The sequence below is a fragment of the Lampetra planeri genome, chromosome 10 (genome assembly GCF_965212315.1).
Source record: "Lampetra planeri chromosome 10, kcLamPlan1.2.h2, whole genome shotgun sequence".
In the NCBI taxonomy this organism is placed as follows: domain Eukaryota; kingdom Metazoa; phylum Chordata; class Hyperoartia; order Petromyzontiformes; family Petromyzontidae; genus Lampetra; species Lampetra planeri.
Window position 1 is genome coordinate 11446601 of NC_136116.1, and position 27218 is coordinate 11473818.

At 39.0% G+C, this 27218-nt stretch overlaps 1 protein-coding gene across 1 annotated transcript in view; it reads left to right on the forward strand.

Annotated features, from left to right (window-relative positions):
• Nucleotides 1-27218, forward strand: part of LOC144721148 (thrombospondin type-1 domain-containing protein 7A-like) — a 182920-nt gene that overhangs the window by 53300 nt on the left and 102402 nt on the right. Inside the window, exon 8 of the mRNA XM_078598543.1 lies at nucleotides 9127-9375. Within this exon, the coding sequence (XP_078454669.1) occupies nucleotides 9127-9375 (249 nt within the window). The remainder of the gene's footprint in view (nucleotides 1-9126; nucleotides 9376-27218) is intronic.

Consider the following 27218-nt stretch of genomic DNA (forward strand, 5'->3'; position numbering starts at 1 on the left):
TGGCGCGGATCATTCTGTTGTCGTGTCGTGTCCAAGCGCAGCAGCGAGGGCGAATGCACAGAAGAAACAAAACTTTGATTGACGCATCGTGTAGAGCTCGTCGAGAGGAAGAGATGGCCGTGTCGTTCGCCTTCGACAGACGTAAAATGACGTTGCAACGCAGTTTATGCGAGAGCCGGGGGGTTATGGGGTCCCGCGATAAGGTTCAATTACACATGGCATAGTAAAACAATAGATAGGTATTAAAATGTTTACAACAGTTTAGACTCCTTGTTAAAATTGCAAAGCAAGCACACAATTACTTGTTGTATGCTTAATTAATAATACAAGTCCATTATGTAGGCAAAGTGGAAAGTGTGAAAATTAAACAAAAGCTAACTAACCTTAGGCTAATGTTTACTTAACTTAATCTAATCTAAATTAAGTGTGTGTGTGTAATGTACAAATTGACCTTTAGCTTATTAATGGGCAGCACATTAAAATATCTACCAACCAGTTAATGTGCCCTTATTTCTTTGTAGCTGCAACTCATCGTTGCCACTTAAATTACATTGTTGGTGCTTATTAGTAATTTATAGTTCAGATTAATAAAATGTTGCTGTTATTCAAAATTATTACTGCTGTAGATCCATCTTAGAAATGGTTTACTTAAAATATGTTTCACAGTTCACAGGGCTCTCGGTCGGGGCATTTACCGAAGTGTACCTAATTTGGCCGTAATTCCGTCACATTTCGGCAAAACAAAAGTCTGCTTTTGCAGAAAATTAAGCTCCATTCTGAAAACTTCAATTCAACATGGGTTGATTTCATGCCGGAAAGCGCATGGTTACCCCCCCCCCACCATTAATTCCCCCAAATGTGTCATGGACTAGCGTTGGTGGGATTGCAGTGGATTTATGGTGAAGCCTAAGGAATGGCAACCAAATTTTGATTTAAAGCTTTCGTGGCTGCAGGGATTCATATTCTTGGTTCTTTCGGTAAAGTCACGTAGAAGGGAAATAATAAAATAATATTTTTTAAAACAATACAAATTGTCATGACGTTTCGACTGCAACACAAGCAATCATCTTCAGGTGTGAAATCCACAGAAAGAAAATACAATATTATTTTATTATTTCCCTTCTACGTGACGTTACCGAAAGAACCAAGAATATGAATGGCAAACAGTTTCCTTCATTGGACGAAACACTCCCGGCCACCCTTGCGGGATTACCTCAATCACACTTTGGGACATGGCATGTGCAGGTCTCTTTGATAGGATGTTCTAAGCAGTGTGTGAAGCAATGGATGGAGGCACGCATGTACAGAAAATAGATGAAAGTGATGATGATACAGGTAGGAACAACAGGTTCCACACTGCCCACCAGGGATTATTTGTCTGTCTGTCGTGCATATTTGTCTGTCGTGCACAAATGCACAGTCCAACCAAGTTCCTACCTGCCTACTCCGAAGGAACGTGTTAATTATGATTATGTTCCTGTTGCTGATTCTGCTGTTGCTACTGCTAAAAATGAAAGATTAATGTGATTCAGGTAGTATCCTCAAGAAAACTTCACTGTGTCCCAAGATTCATTTTATTATTGTTTTGCATGTGGGAAGAAATTGGAGTACCCATAGAAACTCCACGTTAGGAGGGAATTTCACTCAAATTTCCATACAGATTCCAGAATACAATGTCTGCACTGACTTAACCTGGTAGTTGTGCAACTCCGCATGTTCAGAAGTGATCGTTATCATTGTTTTAAGTACCACTAAGTTGTTTGGCTTAGCACTACATAATTGTAAAAGTATCCGGTGTACACGGCAGTATGTTAAATTAAGCAGGTAATTTGGCATCTCGATTTAAAGCTTTCGTGACTGCAGGGATTAATCTTCTTGGTTCTTTCGGTAAAGTCACGTAGAAGGGAAATAATAAAATAATAAAAATAAAACATAATAAAATAATTCTCACGACGTTTCGGCCACAACGCAAGCAGCCGACCTCAGGCGAAGACCAGGTCTGTCGGGGAGACAGCGTCTGAATGAAACACCACCACGCTTGGAGCGTATATTTAAGCTGGGTTGGAAGGGGGAGAGCGCCTTGACAAAAGCATTTGCATATCAAGAGGAATTTAGCATATTTATGGGAAATTCAGATATGTGATTCTTTTGTCAAGGCGCTCTCCCCCTTCCAAACAGCTTAAATATACGCTCCAAGCGTGGTGGTGTTTCATTCAGACGCTGTCTCCCCGACAGACCTGGTCTTCACCCGAGGACGGCTGCTTGCGTTGTGGCCAAAACGTCGTGAGAATTATTTTATTATGTTTTATTTTTATCATTTTATTATTTCCCTTCTACGTGACTTTACCGAAAGAACCAAGAAGATAATTTGGCATCCTCACATTTGCGGATTTATAAATCATTGGCATTTTTCTAAGAACCACGTGGTGGAAATGTGCCATATGGGTCTATCTTAAATTATGCTTTCTTTATGTTTTAGACTTGATATCTAAGTCAAAAAAATAATGCTAAAATCGTTTCTAATCAAGCAAAATGTTCATAAGAAAATCTAATTCTTACCTCTGCATTTCCCTGTAGCTCCGCTTTAGCCCTGCACCACTCCTACGGAGAGCACTTTGCAGTCTTACAAAGCGTTTGCAATCCACTGGGTCGAATCGTTGAAGTCTCATTAAACGGAGTCCTGCTGTATTGCACTTAGAATAATTTATTGTTTGCGATTCAATTATAAACTTCAAGTTTGCCAAATAGTTATCAAATGCCTTATACGATTTTCATTCGATAACCAGAAACGTATAAAATAGCAATTCTAACATTTAGATTTAAAGCTTTCGTGACTGCTGGGATTCATCTTCGTGATTCTTTCGGTAAAGTCACGTAGAAGGGAAATAATAAAAGAATAAAAATAAAACATTTTATTATGTATTATTTTATTTATTTTATTATTTCCCTTCTACGTGACTTTACCGAAAAAACCAAGAAGATTTGGAAACATTTTCGAATGTGAGTGAAAGTAAATGAAAGGTAAAGAATGGAAGTGGATGCCCTAAACATAAATCGGATAATTGCTATTCAGAATGTAATCTGTTGGCATGGCACGAATCAGAGGGTTTTAATTTCAAATCTGCATTTCGGCGTTGTGTATAGCCTAAATACATTGCGTTATGCACATGTCTTCCAGTGAATTAATACAAGCGTATGGTAAGCACGTTTAATTTATGTCTGCATTACCTTTACTAGCAACTGTGTCTCTAGGCAAACAATGGTACGATGCATTACTTCTTCTTGTGATTTGTAGCAGGTTATATTTCGTAGAAAATCTTAAATGCCCTTATTCTCTCAAATGTACATGTTGTAATTTCCATAACATGAAAATACTCTGTACGTGATGGGCTGTGCATCAGCTGCAGTCAGTGCATATTGAAAAATATCAAGTCAGAATTACAACCTCTCAATAATTATTTTTTTGACACTGTTGCATCGGTAATGCTTGCCAAACACCCCTGGCAACAAAAATGTGTGCCTACCATCTGCGTTTGTACCTGTTTGTTATTCCTGAAATGAACAACATTAATGACTGAAGTGTCACGTACTGTCACGGCTACAGCAGCCAGATAAATAGATGGCTTGTTCGTCTGGAGATAGCGAATACATGCTATTTTGTGTTATGTATTGTCTGCACCTAAAATGTTGTTGCAATATACAAATGTAGATGCCTGTCTCTCAATTATGTTGCATTATCCTGCAATGTGCTAAGAAGTATAGTCATTGGTGATTGTCAAGTGAGTGAAAAAATAAGGAATAGAAATATTATTTGTGATCATCCATTAATATAGAGGGTGGATCAGTTGCACACAATGGTAATGCACGTACCCAAGTTAGATTCCTAGCCACCAAGAAAATCACCAGTAAGACTGATATTTTCACATGGACAGATCGATCAACACAGTGATAGTGCTACTCTTATTTAAGCTTTCAGAATCCCATTCCCACACTGCGCTAACGTTTGTAAAATACATTATTGATGCAGGTACAGTGGTGGTGTGAGCAGGTTCGAATGCTGCGCTGTGAACCTGGCAACCTGAGTTTAATTCTACGCCATAGCTCACAACTGTGTTTAGTGATATTGGAACTCGTTGCTGGCACAAACTTCACCAATAGATGTAAAGGGCTGTAAATTTGTCATATTATTGCAATAACCTTTTTTTGCCAGTATCGAAGTGTGAAAAATAAGAAGAGGTTTTCCCCTTTCTTGAGTTTTTGCAAAAGATATATATTTGGTGTTTGAAAACCTATTCTTATTATTGTAATGTTAACTGTTATATTCATTTTCAACAACCGCAAATACATCCTCCTGATTTAAATGCAGTTTCTTCAATAGCCTTGGGAGTATCCACAGCTTTAACTTAATAAGAACATTGTACTTGGGCCACAGTGCGTACACATCTTATTGGAGCATCAGTAAACAGAAATGCTTGCATAATCAGACCAAGGATATCGTTAGCCACTAATGTCTTCAGGATTTGTAAAGCACTCAGGGGAGATGGTCGTTATCCAGTCCTTAGGATACATCACAGCTGTAACTTTCACTGTAATGTTTAAACTTCTTAATAGCGGCCTGTGTTAAATAGATTTGTGAACAGGTTGTAACAAATGTATTATGCAAGAGAAATATAAAATTTTAATCGTAACATTTTAAAAGTATATCTAATGCCTCACCGTGTAATCAATCAATGGATGAAAACTGGCCAAGCTAGCAAATTATTGATGGCAATTCGTCTTTGGATATGTGCTTCGGAGTTAGTGTGATCATTTCCTTGTCAGTAAAAGTGTGGCACTAGTCCAGCTTGCAGGTGATATGCCTATTGAGGGCTAAGACAAGTGCACATTAACCTAGTCATCATTTAATTACATCCGCTGTACGGTATTCAAGACATTGTGGGTGGAGAGATATGGAACCTTAGGGGATTCAGTAAGTTCTAAAGATGGGCTATTACAGCAGCCTGTAGGATGGTATCTTCTCAGTTAGTTCTAAAGATGGGCTATTACAGCAGCATGTAGGATGGTATCTTCTCAGTTAGTTCTAAAGATGGGCTATTACAGCAGCATATAGGATGGTATCTTCTCAGTAAGTTCTAAAGATGGGCTATTACAGCAGCCTGTAGGATGGTATCTTCTCAGTAAGTTCTAAAGATGGGCTATTACAGCAGCATGTGGGATGGTATCTTCTCAGTTCTAAAGATGGGCTATTACAGCAGCATGTAGGATGGTATCTTCTCAGTAAGTTCTAAAGATGGGCTATTACAGCAGCATGTAGGATGGTATCTTCTCAGTTAGTTCTAAAGATGGGCTATTACAGCAGCATGTAGGATGGTATCTTCTCAGTAAGTTCTAAAGATGGGCTATTACAGCAGCATGTGGGATGGTATCTTTTCGCCTGAGGCGATGATGCTTTGAGTTCAAGCAGAGCAGTAGTTGGGCATTTGTTGAGTTCTTGTCCACTCGATATTGGAAGCTGCCGACATATCTTCATAGTTAGGTAGAGGTAGGTGAGTTAGAGCCTTAGTTCACAAGTGTTAAAGGACATTGAATTAATTGGATATTTTTTTCAAAGGAAATTGGCTGATCGACTTCCAAACAAATCAAGGTTCCAAAAGCATGAACCATAATGAGGGTATGGAATTGCTTGCATGCAGACAACGACTTTTAAACAATGATTTTTTTTAAATGTATTTAGCATTATTCAAATAGTAACTTTCTGCAAAATAATACGAACCCATTTTACAAAAAATGTCCCTCCATGTCTTAAATGGACATTTATACCTATCTGCCAAAGTTCAATCTATGATAAAATTTGAGACGTTATTTTACATTTCTATTTCAACCTGCACATTCCTGGATTAAAACTATGGTTGGTCCTTCTATACGATGTTATTGGATGTCAAGACGATGGTTAGGTCATTCTAGATTCACAGCCTCATCAATAAATGGTAAAGTTTTTGGAGCACAAGCCATGTTGCTCGTCTCTCTAATATTGCGTGTACCTGGTCGATTGGGGGCCATTGATCGCCAGGCATGGTTAGGTATCAGGATCCTTCCTGTAAATTTACTTGAATGTTTGAATGTCGCAGAGTCTGATTGAATGGGCCAGCTTTGGTTCTCAATTAGACAGGCCTAGCTCAATAATACCGCTATTTGTAGTGGCCATGGATTTTTTCATGTGAGGCTAAAAGTGGTGGTCAATAGTCTAACTTAAGTGATTTGTAAGTATTAGGATTAAAGCGGCACTTTTAGGCAAAATTTTCTTTTTCTTTTTTGCAAAGGTAATTAGTTAAATCCTATTTAAAAATGTAATTAAAGTTTAATAAATCACTTGGGCAAATAGCGTTTTTTTTTCTAAACCTTTTATCAACGAGGGCTTTGCACATGTTTGCTTTGTGATGTCTTGATGAATATAAGGGGAAACATAACACATAAAAAAAATATTATAGTACGTATTACAATGTTACATTCTGAAACTCACTAACCAACATTAACAGGTTAATATTGACTTTAATTTTAATAATTTGCATTTAATGTGCAGGACATTGGTGAGATCAGGTAATTGCTAAGTACACTGGGATAATCTAATTTCGAACAACATTAATGAAACACGATTGCGGGTGATTATAGCCAATGTTTTTCTGTGAGGTGCTAACCTTAATTTGGATTTATTCGCTTTTGCAAGATTGCATTTGTTTTTTTTCTTTCCTTCTTTAGCATTATTATTATTATTATAATCATGACTTTGTGCAAAACTTGTTAAAAAGCTATTCTTGCCATGCAATTCATTCACAAGGAATGTGATGAGGTGTGACCAAAAATGAACAATTATCAGACTGCACCATGAAGCATCAAAGCCATTTAAATTGCTCCCCATTAAATGTGTTTCATTTCATTGAAGAAATACGCAAAGGGCACATTTAGCATTTAAAAGTTTCGCAAATAAGCCCTTGCTATTAATTTTGTTATTCCTATTGTGTTCTTTTTTATTGTTTAAAATTCCCTGTGCTCATTCAAACGGGAAGTAGGTAACTTGACCTTTGACAACCAATTAGGGTATATTGTATGAGCAAAACATCTCAGCAAGTATAACAATTGCCTGTTTAGGATGTGCAAATGGTTTGATGAGAAGTAAATTAGCTCAAATTAACACATTCCTGCGGAGGGAGCTGGTAGGAACGTTGGGTTGCTCGGTCAATGGCCAGGGTCAACGGCGGCGTGGTGTATTCCGCAAATATGCCCGACTGTGAGGGCGGGCACAAGCCGGCGTGAGTGCACCACGGGGTGACCAGCCCCTCCCCACCCAGCCCCACCCAGCCCCTCCCCACCCTCCCCACCCTCCCCTCCCCACCCCTCCCATTTTTGGATGCACGACGGACGGACGGACGCAATAATCCCCTGTGGGCTGGTGTAACAAGGAGGTTCCTACCAGTATAATGGATGGCTGAGAAGCCTAAATATATCGTCATCATCAGCCATGATCTGTCCACCGAGCACTTGCGCAAGAGTAGATTATGTAAAGTCACGTAGGGGAACTAAAATAAAAATGAAGACAACTAAATTTAGTTATTTTTTTTATTTTTATTTTTTCTTTTCACCTACGTGACTTTACCGAAAAAACCCAAAGAGTATGGATCCTTGCAGTCACGAAAACTTCAAATCTAGAAGTAGATTATGTCATTGCTCAATCTAAACGATCGATGTGCTCTCTCGTACATGTTTTCCTCCTTTGGCTGCCACTCTGTCGTTAGCCTTGACCAGCAGCCATTGTCACTTTTAGTGACTCGTTCCTCTGCCCAAGTGCACGAGTGCTGCTTTCGATGTGTTTTACGTGTGCGTTCTTTAATCCTTGCATTCCTCTTCCTCTTGGTGTCACTACACGTGAATGCCTCGCTATGTTTCTCCGCACACTTCACCTTTTATTTCAATGTCTTGTCATGAATATACGTGTTTGTGATCCATATGTCACAGCGGAGATTTGACTTCCATTATGAAGTTCAGTTTTCTAAAAATACTTCCACCTCCTATTATCCAACTTTTTACATCATCCTTTTGATTTCGATCCACCTTAAATATCTGTCCTAGATATACACTTTTTGATATATTTTCCAGTTGTTTCCTCCAACAATGATTATATCTTGCTTTGTGAACTTGCTGTATATTGGATTTTGTTTGTGCACGTTTATCTTGAGTCTAACCTTGCAGCATTTGTGTTAATGTTTTCAATCATTGAATGTAGCTTATTTACATTGCTTGTGACAATGGCCTTGTCTTGAGAAAATCTGACATGGCCAATATGCTCTGTATTTACGTTTGCTTCATTTCTCCATCATTTTTGGAAAATATCTTCTAATGTTGCTATGGATCACTTTGTTTTGTGCTTATCTGCTTGCTTCACTCATCTTTTGATTTGTATTTTGTCACTTTTTCATGCAATGTCAGCGTAGCAGTTAAACTTTTATTTATGTACATATATATAAAAAGGCATTGGTATGTAAGAGCTTGGATGACTGCATCAGTTTTCACTTAATCAAGTGACTTGCTATCGTCTATAAAAGCCAGGAATGATGATTCATTATTTGATATTTTTTTATCTAAAATAATATCTGATGAATAGTGTGTATGTGGAAAATGGTAGAAAAACTGTTTTTTATTGAAAATAAATTCTGCTTGATCCTGTGGTCGATTACCTTCTAAAATGCCCATCATTCGGTGTCCTTATATCTATGTGGACCATTTATATATGTGTGATAGGAGGAGAATGGCTCTGTAATTCTTCAGCTAAGTTCTGTCTTCATTTTTTTCATATAATGATGTTTGAGGCATCATTTCTAATTTGAGAAATTTTGTTTTCGTGTAAATATTCACGAGGCTTCATTGAAATATGTTATATGAATATCATAAGTGTATTACATTTTTGTACATTTCAGATAAAATTCAAGTTTGAAAGTGTAACCCCACTTTTCATACTTTGGATCCTAAATGAGAAAAAAGATCGATTTATTGTTAATATTTGTGCTGATGTTGCGTACGTTTTTCTCGTCGGTCACCTGACCATCCTGCACTGCTCTTCTTTCCGTCTGACAGGTTTTATGCTGCGCGAACGAAAGGTGCTGTTACCACCTTTCACATCCGCCTCCTCTCCTTACTCCGTCTCCTCATTGTCGGCACGCGAGTCCGGCCTGGGTGGCTGTCCCCACCTCGTGGAGTCCATCCCTTGTGAGGACGCCCGCTGTCATCGCTGGCACGTAGCCGAAGTCAGCATCTGCATCCCCGGCAACACCAAGTGTGGCACTGGGACACAGTTCCAGCGAGTGGTCTGCTACGACCGGCATGGTGAGTGCACAGTGTAATCAGAACATTCTTTACGGTTGTACTTAATAATAACAATGATGTATGGCCCTTCATCAGCCTATTGTTTGATAAAGACCACCCAATGCCATGCTGGTCATGAGGCTTGTATGGCATATTCTTAGGTTTTTTCGGTAAAGTCACGTAGGTAAAAAACATTAAAAAGTAAAATAAAATAAAAATCACGACGTTTCGGAGGCAACACAAGCTTCCGTCTTCAGGTGGTACCGTCACAGCCACGACAGCTGTATCAAGTAAATGAGAGATTGTTTTTTACCTACGTGACTTTACCGAGAAAACCTAAGAATATGAATCCTTGCAGTCACGAAAGCTTCAAATCTAGAATTGTATGGCATACTTCACCACACTGGTCAGTGCAGGATGGTGGCTAGGATAGTCCCAGGAGTGCTTTGAATATTACTGACTGCTGATGTGTTAGCCCGGACCAGGAATTGTGATCCGGTTGCCAGGTTCTCAAGGCACTGTGTGCCAACCACTGTGCTACTACTTTGTACGTATATATTGAGTTTCATTTTGCAACACAAGCAAGCACACTGTAAATTCCGGTGGTAGAATCCTCAACTCGAAATTTAAAAGTCACAATTTCAAATTTTGGTCAAGTGTTCACACTCAGCCCATCAGCTGTTTGTTGTCAGCTTGTAAATTCTCACTTTTGGGCATTGCTTTCCATTCCTTCCTTTGCTGGGTTGTTCCAATTCATTAGCAGCCTCCAAATGCTTTGATTTGGTCTTACTGCCATCCCTGTTGCTGTCTTCCTCTGCCTTTCTATCATTTGTACAAGGTCAATGAAATCAGTAGTACTCTGTGGAAAGTCAACAGGGGTTGTCCTATAGAGAAGCTGTCCCCAGCCATAGGAATTGTGGGGGCTCAATAGCGAGTTCACTGTTTTATTTCAAAACAAACCCCACATATAATGTATGTAGCATACGTAACTTGTACCATGAAGTGGCATACATTTTAAAAATGTAATATATTATAATGCTAGTTGAGAAAAAAAAACAATGTGTTCGCTTAGGAAATACATTTAAAGATTATTAGCATTCTATAAAAGCCATCTATACAAAAGTCTCATCAATAAATATTAAAAAAAGAACATGTTTCATATATTATTTATAGATGTCGTGTAATTAGTTGATAATGTAGCATACATACTTTGAGCTGTCCATTTATGGCTATGCTCTTGTTCTTCTTACATTATTTTATGAAAATTACTTGAAATTGCTGTCAATAGCCTTGGCAAAAGCAAATGTCAACTGACTTATAATCTGTATTTGTCTGCGAACTTCATGTAGTCTCAATTTGGTGGGTCCTCTTGGTACATGTTTTGAAAACGTTTTTTTTCTAAAATGAAGCCTCTGTGAAAGCTTCGAAGGAATGAAAATGAACGTCAGAAAATGATTGAAAAATTGTGCAAAGAACACTGGAGTATTTGACTTAAGATCATTATGTGAATAGAAAAAAACTTAACCATTGCAGGGACAACACATGAATATAGCAGAAAAAATATATATGGCCATAAATAAAGGTGGATGAAGATGCAATTATGAACAAAAAAAGGTGATCAAGAACTTGATTTATGTGATTTTGAAAATCTTAACTTGATCATCGAAATCAGCATTGTGATGTGACCAAAGAATACGTTTTCTGCAAGTGCAAATTGTCACCTATGACATATGTATGCACCACTGGCAAGAACATATAATTAGTTCCATTTCAGAATGGATCTCGTGGAATTCTTAGATTTACAATCCTTAGTTTGTAAAAGATTACAGCGGAATAGGTGGAGCATAAAGTAAGCTAGAGCACAAGATATTAAATAAAACAATAATGAACAATATACCCCAGGTCCCTCCACGTGATGTCTCCTGAGTTTATGGAAGATTTTCAATGATAGTTTTCTGATGGTCTGCTCACACCAATGAGTTTGCCAATAGCCACACTATTAAATTGCCACCTTAGCATTATATTTTGAACAATATTTATCGTAGCAAGAGACATTTTTGGCTGACGATACTGAATGCAAATATACTCAGGAGCTCGCAGAAAAAAGACACGGAATTTTAAGGGTTGCTTAACTTGTAAATCCGGAGTTTCTATTGCATGAGATGGAGCATTCGTTTTTGAATTAACTCCGACATTGCTCTTTTCCTTGACCTGTGCCTTTTCCGTTTCTACCAATGGACCTATGAAGTAAAATTTTTAATCGGAACTGTGCTTACGAAGCGATTCGTCACCATTTGTTTTTCCAATTAACACTGGCAGCTCAGGGGTGAGAATAGTGCTATGGTTAACGTGCGGTGATGTTAAGTGGATGAATATGGCTTACTTTTAGAGAAAGGTGCCTGACCCCCCTCAATGCGTATAAAGGAACATGCATTTCTTCATTGGCTCCATTTATCCCTCAGACTATTTTCATTAGAGACTACCTGTGTTAATAAAATGCTAAAAAAAGAAAAATGTCGAAGGATATAAGCAGGGAAAACGCTTTTGGTAATTCAAAATTTTTCATTAAATGGAACATGTTGAAGATGTGCAAAATAATATGCTTGCAATCATAACAATGAAGAACAGACGATACGACAGCAATAATGCAGTCAAACATGACCTCGGAGTGGCCTCATTATGCACAAATACGTTTATTTGTAAGGGGAGCAAAAATTGTACAACGGTAGTGTGCATTTTTGTAGAATGTAAGATTTTCTGTTTCTATTCTTGCATACCATGGCAATATGTTCGAGAGCTAAATGCCAATGTCAATGGCTGCGAGCCATGAGAGGGCTTCAGGAAGATTACCACGTTTGGCTATGTACGGTGCAAAAGGAGTTCTACATGCATTCATACAGGAGAGAGTTTGGACAGTTTTTCGATTACTTCTTTGAGGGAGCACAGACTAAAGTGGTTTGCTACATGGTCCATAGTTTAGGTTGCATGGCCACAATCACACTGTGGCTTGTCGTTAATTGCCGATTCATGAAGGAGATGTGCATCTTCTGATGATGTGGTTGATGGTTACACCACTGTTTTCAAGGAGGAAATGTCAAAGCTAAAAGGTTCGATGACTGGGTCTCGAATGAGATGTTTATTCTCGATATCCGAGTTGTTCCACTGTTCACCAGCATTCTTCCGGATCTGGGTGAGATTCTATGATGGTAACAGCACAACCTCATGAGGGGGATCAGGACTTGAGTCAGCAGCGAGCTACATTGTTGAGGTCTTGGTTGATGGGGTAGGTCATCGTTGGCAAAAACATGTGTAAACTCATTTGCAGCTTGGTGGCATATTATTCACCGGAACAGGGAGCCAGGTTTTTGGTGTCGGTTTCAATGTTCCGGTTATGATGCACATTGCGTTATTTAATTGTGTACCTAGCAATTTTGTGCATGAACTCCCGGACCAGGCTGGAGTGCATTGAGTTGATGAGTGTGAGGGCGGCAGTTGGTAGCATATCAGCTGAGGCTCCCCAGGTCCTTCCTGCAAGTTTCTGCAGCAGGGTAATTCTTTATTTGGTCTTTTCACAGATTTGTTTTATGTGGGGCTTTGGAAGGTCAGGCGTCTATCCATGATAACCCCTAAATATCTTGGAGTGGGGTCATAGTGCACTGTGCTACCATCAAGGGTGTACATCTGCTGCATGATTGTTGAGGTGGAAAGCGCTTTTGGTGGTTTTGGAAGGACTTGGTCGGAGTCTCCAGCGATGGAAATATGCATCCAATGAAGTTAACAGTCTAAGTAAATATACAGATACAATTATTTAGATATTGATTTTTTTTTTACTTTCGGTGCTTTATAAATGTAACGAATTTTTATTATGAAGAAACGGGGCGACGCAGCAATATTCGTATTATTTTAGAGCATAAACAGTACATTGTTATGCACCATTCATCTTATTAGTAAATGCATGGGCATGTTACAATACGATATAAAAAAATGCATAGTTTCGTATATGAATAACAGAACAATCATTGCTTCATTTTCTTTATCAAGATGAAAATATATTACACATTGCTGACCTGAAGGCTCGTGATGTGATTGGCAAATTCATTCCACAACCTGCTGTCTCAATTCTTTTCCCATCAATTATTCTAAACTTAATAGCATTTTAACAAATATTTCCATAATGTCTTGGGTTCAAAAACAAAGGCCAGGCAATTGCCTTTGGATTTGTTTTAAACATTCCGGATCGAGATGCAGCTGTATATGAACATGCAGTCTCTCCCAAAGAGAGCAGTTGAGTTCAGGGAAACATCTGTGCCTATAATATTCCTTTTAAAGTACATAACTGAATACAATCTTGAGTAGCTGCGTGCCATTTCTGTGTTACATAATGTAATGCAGTAACACCTGTAAATGTTATTAAGTCTGGATTATAAGTGTCGTGAAAATGTGTTTTCGAATTAAACTCATGGGGTTGTGCATATTGTAAAATCATTGGTATATTTTATTACATAACTGAATTATGGTGGATTATGTTTTATTAAAAAAAAGTTCAGTTGCCTCAGGTTTACATTACAATGTAATAATGTAACATTGGCTCCTGGGGAAGCTAGTATCACAGTTTACTTCTATGCTTTATTTACGTATTTATCGAGATCTTTTCCCTATTTTTGCAGCGCTATCGTTTTTTGTTCTGTATTGTTTGCTGTTGTAATTTGCTGACCTGCCCCAACTGGACGTCTGTGAAAAAGAGCTTCATCACATTCCTCCAGTCCAACTAAATAAAGATTCTGAAAAACACATTAATTTTACTGCAGTAAAATGACCGTGCATTGTTAGCGGATAGAAATTGTCTTTTTTGTATTCTTTTGAGATGACTTTGATTTTGTTTCTGTAAACATTGTCTTTTTGGCTTCTAGAAATACAATTTGGTTGGATGATGACAGTGGACTTGCACATTTGGCTTGGGTACAGGTCACGAATTTGAATGTTTGTCTTGTGATTTCCAAGTCCAGATGCCCTACTTTATACTTAAAGGATGTGGCTTAAACATTTTATAAAGACATTGCAAGCACGTTTTTATAATATTAAACAAGAATCACAACTGTAACGTTAACAATTGGCAAACTAACATTTGGGCAAAACAAGCATTGGTTACAGAAGGGAATGCATACCCGATGGAAGATGACTAAAAAAAGATTCAAAGCAAATCTAAGGATGTGCTCAATATATGGTCGTATTTCATAAAATCTGATTGCAGTTGAGGAAGTTCATTGTGCATGTTGCGAAGGGATACAGCACCTGGAGTGGGCGTGAGTCACGGCTGTGTAGCCAAGCCAGATTAAAATGTTCTGAAGTAAATGGATCTCGGAGCCACGCGGTGGGGTGGCAGATTGCCTGCAGACTATGCAGACCCCTAAAATATGACGTTGGTTTGCCAGTGGTTGACTGAAATGGCTGGTGGTTGCCTTGAGAGCTGAGATCGGCATATTGTCATTTTGAGAGATATTGCCATTTTGAGAGATATTGCCATTTTGAGAGCTATTGTCATATTGTCACCTGAGACATCCCCATATTGCAACTGAAGCCGGAGAAGCGGGGTGCAAGTTGTGAGCATAAAAAAACGATCTATCGCGCTGTTTATATTATTTTAGTTATGTTTGTATCTGATATTGTGAAACATATCTAGGCAATTTTCTAGTGCAGTCGTTCGATATTTTATTTGTACTGATCAGAATAATCTAGGCTAAACAAATTGTTCATAATGAAATAATTCAGGTGAAAGAAAGCTGAGATTGTTTATATAATGATAAACAATACATACATTATAGCCCTTTGTCAATCCACTGATGCGTGAAGGCATCCCCATGCCATGTTGGTCATGGGGTCGTTAGACCTGACTTGAGCACACTGGTCAGAGTGAGTTGATGATGAGCGCGTGAGATCAGAACCAGGTCAGATGTTCCTAAATTCAATCTCAAACTTTTAATATTGATCACTTTTTTTTTACATCAACAAAACATATTTACTTTGTTCTCTGGACCTAAAGTGAATTGTCAACATCGTGATTTGTCAATACTTTTCCGAGCTTGCCACAAAATGTAATTGTAACGATGTCATCGTATTAATAAAGCGGACGGCACAATGCACAGGGCCACATTTGAGCCATGTTTCCCACAGGCACAGAGCAACCGCTCTAATAAAATGTTGTATTCGTCTTCCAGCCAGCAACCTCGCATTGGGCATCCATCTCCGTGGCATCTTCCCGGTTTGCAGACCCCTTGAGTAAACAACAACAAATGTGCCGTACATGTTAACTCAGAATCAGTGTCCAAAGGTGAGTATTGATTCCAGACTGTTGCGGTGTATTCACAGTAGCTGTGTTCCGATTATTATTGTTATTTTCAGAGTAGTAAGTAAACTCAAAATATAGACCACTGCATTTTGATTTTACAATTAACATCACAGTACGTTGAAGATATTAGAGAAATAAAAACAAAGCTGTTCGTTTTCTAAATTCATTCAAAATCTTAATTATATTTGCATATTTTAGTTTTCTTTAAATACTCTATTGAGATGTATTTTGCCCATGACACGATATGATACAGCACGGACATATGTTAACGGTTACTTTATAAACGTTATCATGTACAGATAGAAAGCCAAGTGTGTTTGCATAAAATATAATTCACAATTTGTATGTTGATTAGCAACCTAAACTTCATGCATAAGCAGTGATTGTAGAAGTAAATATACATTACAAGGAAGTACATTTAATTGCTAATTATTTAAAAAAAATATGCGTTAGCGAAAGCAGAGGTTTTTGTTGCCTTCTAGCAGGATACTTTGTTTATGTTAATGTACTGATTCCTCTATGGGAATACATTGTTATAAGTTTTATCCACTTTGGGTAATTACAGTTTTACACATGCTCGACTATTATGGTAATTGTTGTCATTGCAAAAACTATATTTACATTTAGCAATACATTCAATGCAGAATTTAATATATATCAATATTATACTGGTAGCAACCTCCTGGTTACACCAGCCCACAAGGGATTATTGTGTCCGTCGTGCAGGGAAGGGCTGGTTGGGGAGGGGCTGGGTGGGGAGTGGAGGGTGGGGAGGGGCTGGGTGGGGAGGATGGTGCTGGGTGCGGAGGGTGGGGAGGGGCTGGGTGGGGAGGGTGGGGAGGGGCTGGGTGGGGAGGGTGGGGCTGGGTGGGGGGTTGGAGGGGTGGGGCTGGGTAGGGAGGGGCTGGTCACCCCCTGGTGCCCTTATAAAACTCAACGTTTAACCTACTCACACCGGCTTGTGCCCACCCTCACAGTCGGGCATATTTGCGGAATACACCACGCCGCCGTTGACCCTGGCCATTGACCGAGCAACCCAACGTTCCTACCAGCTCCCTCCGCAGGAATGTGTTTTAAGACTGAAGCAGGAGGATTTCGCCACGATTCTGGCTATCCGCCTGATAATGCTCGTTGTAATTACAGGTAAAACTTCGTACTCAAATTGTAAATGTTGTGAGTTTTCTCTCCAACACATCGGTGTGCTGAACTAGTAACGAATTGGCACGTTTTGTTTACGTGACAACCCTTACTTATTGCTGACCTAGTTGACTGTGTATTAACAGTGACACAAACACTGCGACACAATCACTGACCATATTCAAAAAACCCCATCAATCTCTATAAATTCTGAAGACACGAACCGTCGAAACTGTCTGGTGCAAATGTTTTCATAATTGACATTTTTAAGGCCCATTTCATCCATAGATCCCAATGCGAGGCGCCATTGTTAACTGCTTACCTGGCACAACTTCTTGCCGACGGTAGATGCACCAATACCAACACACCAATCAGAACAGCTTGACAAAGTCGGGTTTACTGCATCATCTGTCCACTCTGTGGGCAGCCGCAATGATATTGGAAAGTCTGGTAAACACCCGGGCAGCAGGTGTAGCCAACATCTCAAGTCAGCTCACCATGGGGAACGCGTGTGATGGTTTATCACTACACAAGTGGTGACCACAGTCCCGTTGACATGTCTAAGCATGGTCCTTGCGTGGTAAAGTGTAACCAAGCTAGGAATACCCAACCGGGAATGCCAAGCTAGGCAATAAAGGTAACACACTTTACTCTTGGAATCCTCGTTAACCCAACAGGATTAACAGATGACAAATCCTCGTGAAAAGCTAACTCAGTTTATAAAAACAAACGCGATATTTTTATTGGCTTGTAAAAATAATATCGGCCTCTAGAGTATTCTTGCTCCAATATACATTTTAATATAGTGTACACGCTATATACATATTTATGTACAAGTGTATTTGCTCATGAAAAAATATATATTCAAGTTAAATGTTAGATGGTAGACTTGATGAAACTAGAGGCAACATTTAAACATCCTGGTTTTAATTGTGTTGCTTTGATCTTGTCCTGCTGGTACTATGATGTCCATATGATTTTTAGAGAAATAGTCGAACTCCTCTTATCGTTGATCATTATAACTAGTAATTGATGTCCATGGAATGAATATAGAACATGGTTCAGTACTGCAGCTGTTATTTACAATACAGTAAGAGCTGGATACCACCGAATTATATAGGTACAATTGTGATGTTTGCAACACACCCTTCAATTACCCAACTCCTGACATTAGCACTGCTGGCATTGTTACCAAGGGCGTGCTTATATCCAGCATCTACTACAATAGCCAACAGGTTTAATTGTTGGAATAAAATGTAGTGGCTACAAACAACATCAACCACTTCATTCATCATCATTCTAATAATCGTCATCGTCCCACAACTATTGTATTAATGGCACGATCTGTGAAGTCTTCTTGTACTGTATCCGCACCTGCGATTAGCACGGTTGGCTACGTACGGTGAGAAAGAAGTCGTACGTAGACGTATCCCATCAGTCGGAAACAGTACGCTGTTCATCTCTCGACCATCGGTTGACCTCCCCTGAGTGCCTGCCTCAATGCTCAGCAGCAGTGCCTGGTGTTGATAACGCGGGCAAACATTTACCACTGCTATCATCACCAAGCCATCGGCAGTGGTGACAGTAACTACGGTAGTGACAAAGGCAGTCATGACAATCATCTTTAAGCATCGTTCTTATCAGAGTCATACGCATCATCATCATCACCTGTATTTTCTGTGGATCAACACAAAGGTGAATGATAAAGGTGCAGCCCTGAAATTACTCGTTCATGCCACTGCTGGAAAGACCCTCCATTGGCGGGAGCTCAAGAGGAGTTCTCTAGAAATCAGAATAATAATAAGATTAATTGAACACATCAACATCAACGGCCTTCATATTATCCAAGGATCCTGCTGATAATAAGAGAATTTAGTCTCAATTCATAATTGCTTCTTCTCATCGCAATGATTTTAAGACCAGTCTGCAGATTGAATCACAGAATGACCAGATCCTGTGGGAATTAGGAGTCATAGATAACCGGTTACAGATTATTCTTTGGGTCTTTCGGTAAAGTCACGTAGATAGGTTCAAAGAAAATAACAAAAAAAAACTACGACGTTTCGATCACAACTCAAGCGTTCGTCATCTGCCTGACTTTACCGAAAGACCCAAATAATATGAATTCCTGCAGTCACGAAAGCTTTAAGTCGGTTACAGATTATTGAAATGTCACTCTGTACATGTGTTTTTCAGACACACACATTTTAGATCCTCTAGAAAACCAGAATAACAATAACAGAATTATTTCAGAAAGTACTACAGAGGTGATTTGCTTGGCATACCAATTGGTTTAAGAGTATCATTCTACTGCTGATTGTAATCCATATAACCAGCTTTTTCCACTCGTGCGGTTCTGAAAATCTCTCACATATCTTAATTTAAAGAAACATCTTCTTAGGTTTTTTCGGTAAAGTCACGTAGAAAGTAAAATAAAATAAAAACAAAAATCACGACGTTTCGGAGGCAACACAAGTCTCCGTCATCAGGTGGGACCGTCACAGCCAGATTAGCTGTATCAAGTGAGGCAATGATTCAAGATGTAATCCCTTAAAAGCGAGTTGAGGGGGGAGGGAGAGGGAGGGGGGAGCTCATCAGACTATGGTAGCCAATGAAAGGAACGTATCGGGAGGGAGGGGGGGCGAGGCCAAAAGGGTGGGCGATGGACGTGGAAGCGCTTGTGCCCAAGCGGCCAATTACTGCACACGCCAACACAATGGAGCGATTGTGCGCAAGCGGCCAGCCACTGCACCCGCCAACACAATGGGCAGAGAGGAGGAGGGGGAGGTCTAATACACATGATAGACAAAAGAACGAAAATGATGATGGGTACAAACATTGGAGAAACGAAACGTCATGTTTCTGATCGTGTCCGCGAGCACAAGTCAGATCTGAAACACGGCAGAACTGATTCTTCTGCCGTGGCCGATCATTGCTACAACTCGGTGGGCTCTCATGAAATTGTCTTTTCCGAGACCAAGGTTCTCTGCAAACCTCCCGGCTACCATCAAAGGTTTGTACACGAAGCCATACAAATATACAAACACAGACATAATTTCAACCGTGATGATGGGTACAAACTTAGTAATCATTGGAAAGATGTTATCAACCACGCAAAAAAAAAAAAGACTTAATCACAAATTTTTTGGACCATCTTATCTGACAGGCACTATTTTACTGTACTTTACCGAGTGTTAACATCCCCAGTTATTTTAACAGTACTCTCTTCATTGTTCAGCCAGCATTGGTATAAACATGGGCATTTTCGTTCTTTTGTCTATCATGTGTATCAGACCCCCCACTCCCCCTCTCTCTCCATTGTGTTGGCGTGTGCAGTAATTGGCCGCTTGCGCACAAGCGCTTCCACGTCCGTCGCCCACCCTTTGGCCTCGTCCCCCCCCCCTCCCTCCCGATACGTTCCATTCATTGGCTACCATAGTCTGATGAGCTCCCCCTAAGTTTGTACCCATCATCATTTTCGTTCTTTTGTCTATCATGTGTATTAGACCTCCCCCTCCTCCTCTCTGCCCATTGTGTTGGCGGGTGCAGTGGCTGGCCGCTTGCGCACAATCGCTCCATTGTGTTGGCGTGTGCAGTAATTGGCCGCTTGGGCACAAGCGCTTCCACGTCCATCGCCCACCCTTTTGGCCTCGCCCCCCCTCCCTCCCGATACGTTCCTTTCATTGGCTACCATAGTCTGATGAGCTCCCCCCTCCCTCTCCCTCCCCCCTCAACTCGCTTTTAAGGGATTACATCTTGAATCATTGCCTCACTTGATACAGCTAATCTGGCTGTGACGGTCCCACCTGATGACGGAGACTTGTGTTGCCTCCGAAACGTCGTGATTTTTGTTTTTATTTTATTTTACTTTCTACGTGACTTTACCGAAAAAAACCTAAGAAGATGATTCCTTGCAGTCACGAAAGCTTCAAATCTAGAATTAAAGAAACATGTTGATACATATTTGAGTGTTGTTTTAATACTAAATGTTTAATGGGGACAAAACTCTCCACATGAATGCAAAACTATTCATATGCCAACATTCTTCAAGGCATTTAACTTATCATGGTATTAAGTGTGATCTCCAACTGTTTCTCAAGTGATACATCTCCCCTTTCTCTGCTCTAAAAAGGGTAATTATCTAAAAAGTAGTCTATTATGTGGGTACATGTACAATACATTGCTTATTTTATAAGGTTGTATTTCATTTAATTACGCCGATTTAAAAAAATGCAATACCTTTGGAATTATGCATGTGCTATAATCTCTGGAAGGAAAAAGCGTATGTCCTATTACGCAGTACACAACTGCATGCCCAGCAACACACACACATTACGTTTACACCAAACAAGCGTGATGATTGAACAGTTGCCCGCGTTGCTTCTGCACAGCTGAATATACGTTTGAGTAATGTAATGCATACAGTTAAAACATAATTGAACTGCACTTGTCATGTTAACTATATATTGCATTGAATTAAAATGTTTTCATCTACATTTTTGGATGCTTAAACATTTTCAATATCATCGTTTGACAAACGTACCTGTTAATTCTCTGTTTGGCTTCGTTCCACATATTTGAACAATTATTTTGTGATGGGAAGTATTCATGTGCGACAGTGCGGACATCGTAAACACGACAGATCTGTATCTTTAACACGTACGTGGGATGCAGAGCATGCGCGTGCGCGCATACACGCAAACACACACAGCCACAACACGAAATCTATGTTTAATTGAACAACTGCTTAAAAACTACATTATCTCACAACATCAAACTGCAGAGCAGCATAAAGCCTCGTCAGTAAGATTTGACATCTCAAACTTACATGTGGTTGACAGGCTATGTATATGCATCAAGCTTGTGACCACGTTTAATTTACAGCCTCCGTTGTTGGTGCACAGTTGCACACCACCGAGTTGGCTTTTCGGTCAGCACGACAGGTGTGGCTCTCACAATAAAAATGCAACACGGCGCCATGAAGCAGATGTTGAGCGACCTGTTGCTTGCGGGATGCTGTGAGTAGGGCGAGAAGGGGCAACTGACAATCCTGAGACAGCGAAGGATGAGGTGGCATTTTTGTGCACTTTTCTAATCAGTTTGTTCAACAATGCAAATGGACTTTACGATGAAGCACTCTGCCTACAGTGGAGGCATTAGGAGATTGGAAGGTTGGTTTACAAGTTGCGCTTCGTAACAAACGAGATGTCCAGTATAATTAGGGCATTAATAAAAAAAAATCCTATTTACTCAAATGAGTACATATGCACGCATTTAATTATTTATGAAATATGACTGTGCTCCTGCTCTGCAGAACGCCGTGGGTTCATGTCGGGTGGAAAAAAAACCCCGAAAACTAATTGGCTACGGTGCCTTTTTCTCATTGCCATTTGATGAAATGAATTTGGCTCACTATTTAATAAATTGTTTGCCCAGCAGTTAAACACATTATAAAATGTATAGACGAAAATGCCATGAGCTATGCACGACTCTTTGCTCGAGTTTTAGGTAATAATCCACATTTTCTTCAATTCCAAAGTAAAAAAACAGAAAGGAGGAAACTAATTTCCCTCCTGCTCAGCTCGTAAACATAATTTTTTTGGGGCAAGATGAATTTTGCAAACAAAATATCCACAAGGGCATCTTGACATCACCTCTCTCTTCACTTCTATGGCAGGCTATGTGTATGAGGCTGCCGAATTTAAAATGCATTTCCTTTTGACGCAAATGCCCTTTTTCTCCATAAAAGATTCCACTTAATACTCAATATTTCATTTGTATGTTGTTAGCATCAAGAAAAAAAGAGGATCATAAGCCCAATGGGCATTACATGCCTCTTTTAGCCACATCAACACAGTTGCAAACTGGTAAACGTCTGCTATGCTTTACATCATAAGAGTGATCTTAAAAGTGACCTATTAAGATAATATAGCCATCAAGACGAAAGTGTACACCGTAAGTTGTTAATTTTAGTGTGTTGTGTTTCACAGCGTCATGTTTGGCAACGCTCTTTTACAATAACCCATCTTTGACTACCCTGGTGAATCTATGTTCCACACATTTGATGATATACCCACTACAATGTTTCAGTAAATCATTCGTGTCGAAGTGTGTCTATATGCTGCTATTTTTTCCGCATTAAAAAAAAACAATAATTGTGGTACGTCCCTCAGGGTATACAGTGTATGTTTTAGTTTTAAGTTTATGTGTATTAGTTTAGGACAAATGTTGCAAAATACAGTGTCGAACAATTGAGAAAAGAGTATCTTTAATGAAATCTCAAAAGAGAAGAATGCAAAAGCTTGAGTGTCTACCAGTTACATGGCGTTCCGCTTACTCAAATGTGCCCTTGCAATGGGCAAAAAATCCAATTACATTATTTTGATTGTTCTCTGAAGGCAACACCTAAAATAACTTTCCTCGTAATTTGTGTTCTTGATTCGACAGCTGCTCACCTGCATTTTTTGCAAGCAAACATCATAGCCACTGCTGAGATGACAAAACAAAAATCCTCAGGGAAAATAGAAAATAGACCTTTTTCCCTCTGTAAGTGCTTCTCCACAAGTACTTTATCGTGAAATCTGTCCTCTCACAAGGCATGAATATTTTACAAGGCAGGCGGTTTTTGTACATTTTTAAACATTATTTTCACTTCGCGTCTTATCATTCCATTTTAAATATTGTAAATGATTAGCAACTGGTTTTTGTTTTACATAGACATGCCATTTTATGTGGCAAAGAGTCTCTCGTTAGACTGTACTTCACTTGTGCCTGTGTTACATTCTTTGCAAATATTTTACATGTACAACAACTTAATTACATTACCTTACTTCGAAAAAATGTTATGATATGTAGCTCACGCTCACATTAGATTCTCAAGTGTTTTTGTATGATTGTGGCAGGTCGATACGTTCACAAATATCAGTTGCAATGGAGATGTAGTATAGCGAGAATGATCAGGTGTGATATAAAGAGTACATTTTACAAGTTTGTAAGGTGTTTTCTATGCATTAATTTGCAAGTATTTATTGCATTCAGCCCCATGTGTTGGTATCGTTTTGTCTTAAGAAGTTGTGTAAAGTGCACACATATATAGTTTCCTTAATGGTTAAATAAAATGACTGGGTTGTTGCATTTGTAACATGTTTTATTAAGAAATGAAAGTTGGTGTGAAACATTCCTGAACACATTTAAATACTCATGTAGAATCTATACACAAATTTTTGATATTTCAGTCAACTGAACTAAAGCCATGGCTTCAACTATTAAATCAAGTTTAAACATATATTCAAATATGTTTAAACTTGAAAGCTTCAAATCTAGAATTAAACATATATTCATTTCCAATTTACGCCAAAATGTAACAGATACTATGGTTATGTGTTATTGGCCTACCTGGAATGGGTGGTACATTGAAGAAACTCTCTGGGGAAACATTAAAGTGAATATTATTTTTTACAATTTGATTTGATCTTAACAAATATGGCTCAATGCCTTGGGGGTCTTCATACACTGTGTCAGGATACTGAGCCAGCCCACCCTTGCAGTCCCAGGTTTAAGCCCTGGGGCATCAAAGTGAAAAATGAATGCTGCCACCTCTGCCCAGAAGGGGTTTCAAGTGATGTCAGCGCAGTCGGCAATGATTGCAACAACAAAACCTCTACAAATTTAAGATGCAAGTGCTTCAATGTGCGTCTTCTCAGAGAGTGCTAAATAGGCATGTGCTCAGCATGGGAATTAATAGCATGCATGTACTCATGTCAGAATCTAAGTGCGTTGATCAAGTGACTGCGTTAGAACTGAATGTCCTTTTTCATATTTTACCTGCCATGGTATAGGGCTTGCGGATGCACATTGAGGCGTTACAATTTCATTTTCAATCAATTGGTATGTATATAGCACATTGTTAATTAGGGGGAAAAACCGCGTGAATTATATTAAAATAATGAATATAAGTATGGAAAAAAGTCTTCCAAATCATTTTCAAGGAGAAAGTCATTTCTGAAATGTTAATGCCGAATAAAAGTGGTCTGTCTGGGCAGCCATGCAGTGTTGAAGGTGTGGAGTGTGACCCACACATTAGTATTGGCCAAGCATCTTTGAGAAGAGCTACTGCCTCTGGGCAGCTTCATTACTCTTCCACTTGTGCACAGGGATGTCTGAGTCTAATATATGGCCGAAGGGAATGCTCTTTACGGTCTGACATCATCCCTGTAATGGGAGAAAAGCTTTTTTTTTTACCTTGTCACCAATGTCATGAACGTAAACATATCGTACTCGTATATTGATATAGATGTAAGCCTTAGTATCACCTTTCCAGATAATTTATTTTAAAACTTTGCTCAAATGGTATTTTGTTTTTGTTACTTGTCCTGTTCAGACAAATATATATATTTCAACCTGGAACACCAATGACCGACAGTTTAGCAGACGTACATGGTACTAAAAATCAACTAAAATACTTCCTGCGTGTGTTCTGAAATGCCATTCAAATGCCATTGAAGTAACCTTCAATGGCATTTGGATGTTAACGTGCCCTGAAGCAGGCCCCACGAACTCGGCTCTGCAGAATCCCGGGTGCATGTCTTGTCTTCTTACATTGTTATTGAATTCCATGTTGCCCAGCACTGGAAGCATCCGTTCCTGTCTTAATACGTGCTTTTATCATTATAACTTCGACCCCCCTCTTGGCCATGTTACATCGCATTTAGTTGCACTTCAATTTGTATGTATTATATATATATATTTTTAGACTTAATTAGCTGTTCCAAATATATATGTATATTCTTAAATGTACTATTACACAGCATTTGAATGCAGTTGGTTTTGCATTTTTAATGTGGCACTACCGTTCAAACAACTTCCAGAAATCCATTTATCCTTGAAACAACTTTATTTGATATACAATATTATTCACCAGTTACAGCTGTCTTGCTATTATGTAATGTTACAAAGCGTTGTTATACACTACCAATACAGCTCATTGTATACAAAACAGCACTGTAATTTAAATAAACGAAGAGAATTTGAATTGCAATTACATGCACTGAATTGCAAACTTTGTGTTGATCACACTCACAAGACAACTTGGGAACTATGTATATTTTCATCTGCCTTAACCTTTAAAAAAATATTTTTTGCCAAAAGCTGAACTCAGGCCTTTTGCTTGCATGCTCTCACTGCATCCAATTTATATTCCACCCACTCTGCTTCCTCCCGCATGCTATCTTAAACCTTGCCTGTACGTAAAACTGGCTTGGAAAGAGACATTGCCCGAAAGCCTGGACCCTGAGCCAGATCTAAATTCCAATTTTGGAAGGCCTAGTGATGGCCAAGTGAAGCCTGGATTTTAGCAGGGTGGGGAGGTGGCTGCGTTTGACATGTATGGAATTGATGGGAAATAGTCAGTGGCAGTGCTTGCATTACCGGAATCATGCTTTACAATTTCGGATAAATCCATACTGTGGCTCTATTGTCCTGCCTTGTAATATGTAAAATTCAAATCAGAGGGTAGTGATGGATATGCATATTTTAGAGGTATTGAATTACTTATTTAGGTTACCTTTCATCTACTTTATTTATCTGTAGAATATCTCCCAATCTGTACTCAACGTAGCTAATTATATATATATACAGCTCAATATTACACTTAATGAGAACAAATTGTCATCTATGTTGCATTTTAATGATGAATAAATTATTAAAAGGCCACTAAATCTATGCAAATTGCATGTAAATATAGCTTTTTCTTTGCCATATCGTGATCCAGACACAAATAGTCTTGGCCCGAATAGACATTTAATCACATCCGCAAAATAAATTAAAGCAATTCTAGTCCTCTATAATTACTGTGGAGTCTTAAGGGACATCTTAGAAAGTATATACGGTACATTTTGATATAACATGGCGCTATTTAGAAGTATCCGTTTCCAATGTTTTTTTTTATAATTGGTTCGCTTAGGAGTTGGTGGAGGTGGAGTCAGCCAATTAAAGCATTAAATGGTGAAAATGGGTCTTAATTAGTCGAGACATAAAGTTATTATAGGTCTCCACTCGAGTAACAGGTGACTCGAATGTTACGATACTGCAAGTTATTTAATGATAGAATGGGGTAAAATGTTATGCTAAAACACACTTTGTTAAAAAAAAATTTAAGCATTATTTAAGTTTAATTTTTGGATTCTGCAAATTAGCAGCACATGGCCCTGTGACAGCAATTTTACAATTCGGATATACAGGCGTCGCTCGCGTAAAAAATAGCGCGCAAGTCGAATCTCGCTGTATGAAGGATATTTTCCCGAGGACACGTTATAAGGGGGGTGGGGGGGTGGGTACCGAATAAAAATTACCGAATTAAAAAATAATTTTAGTCCTAATTTAC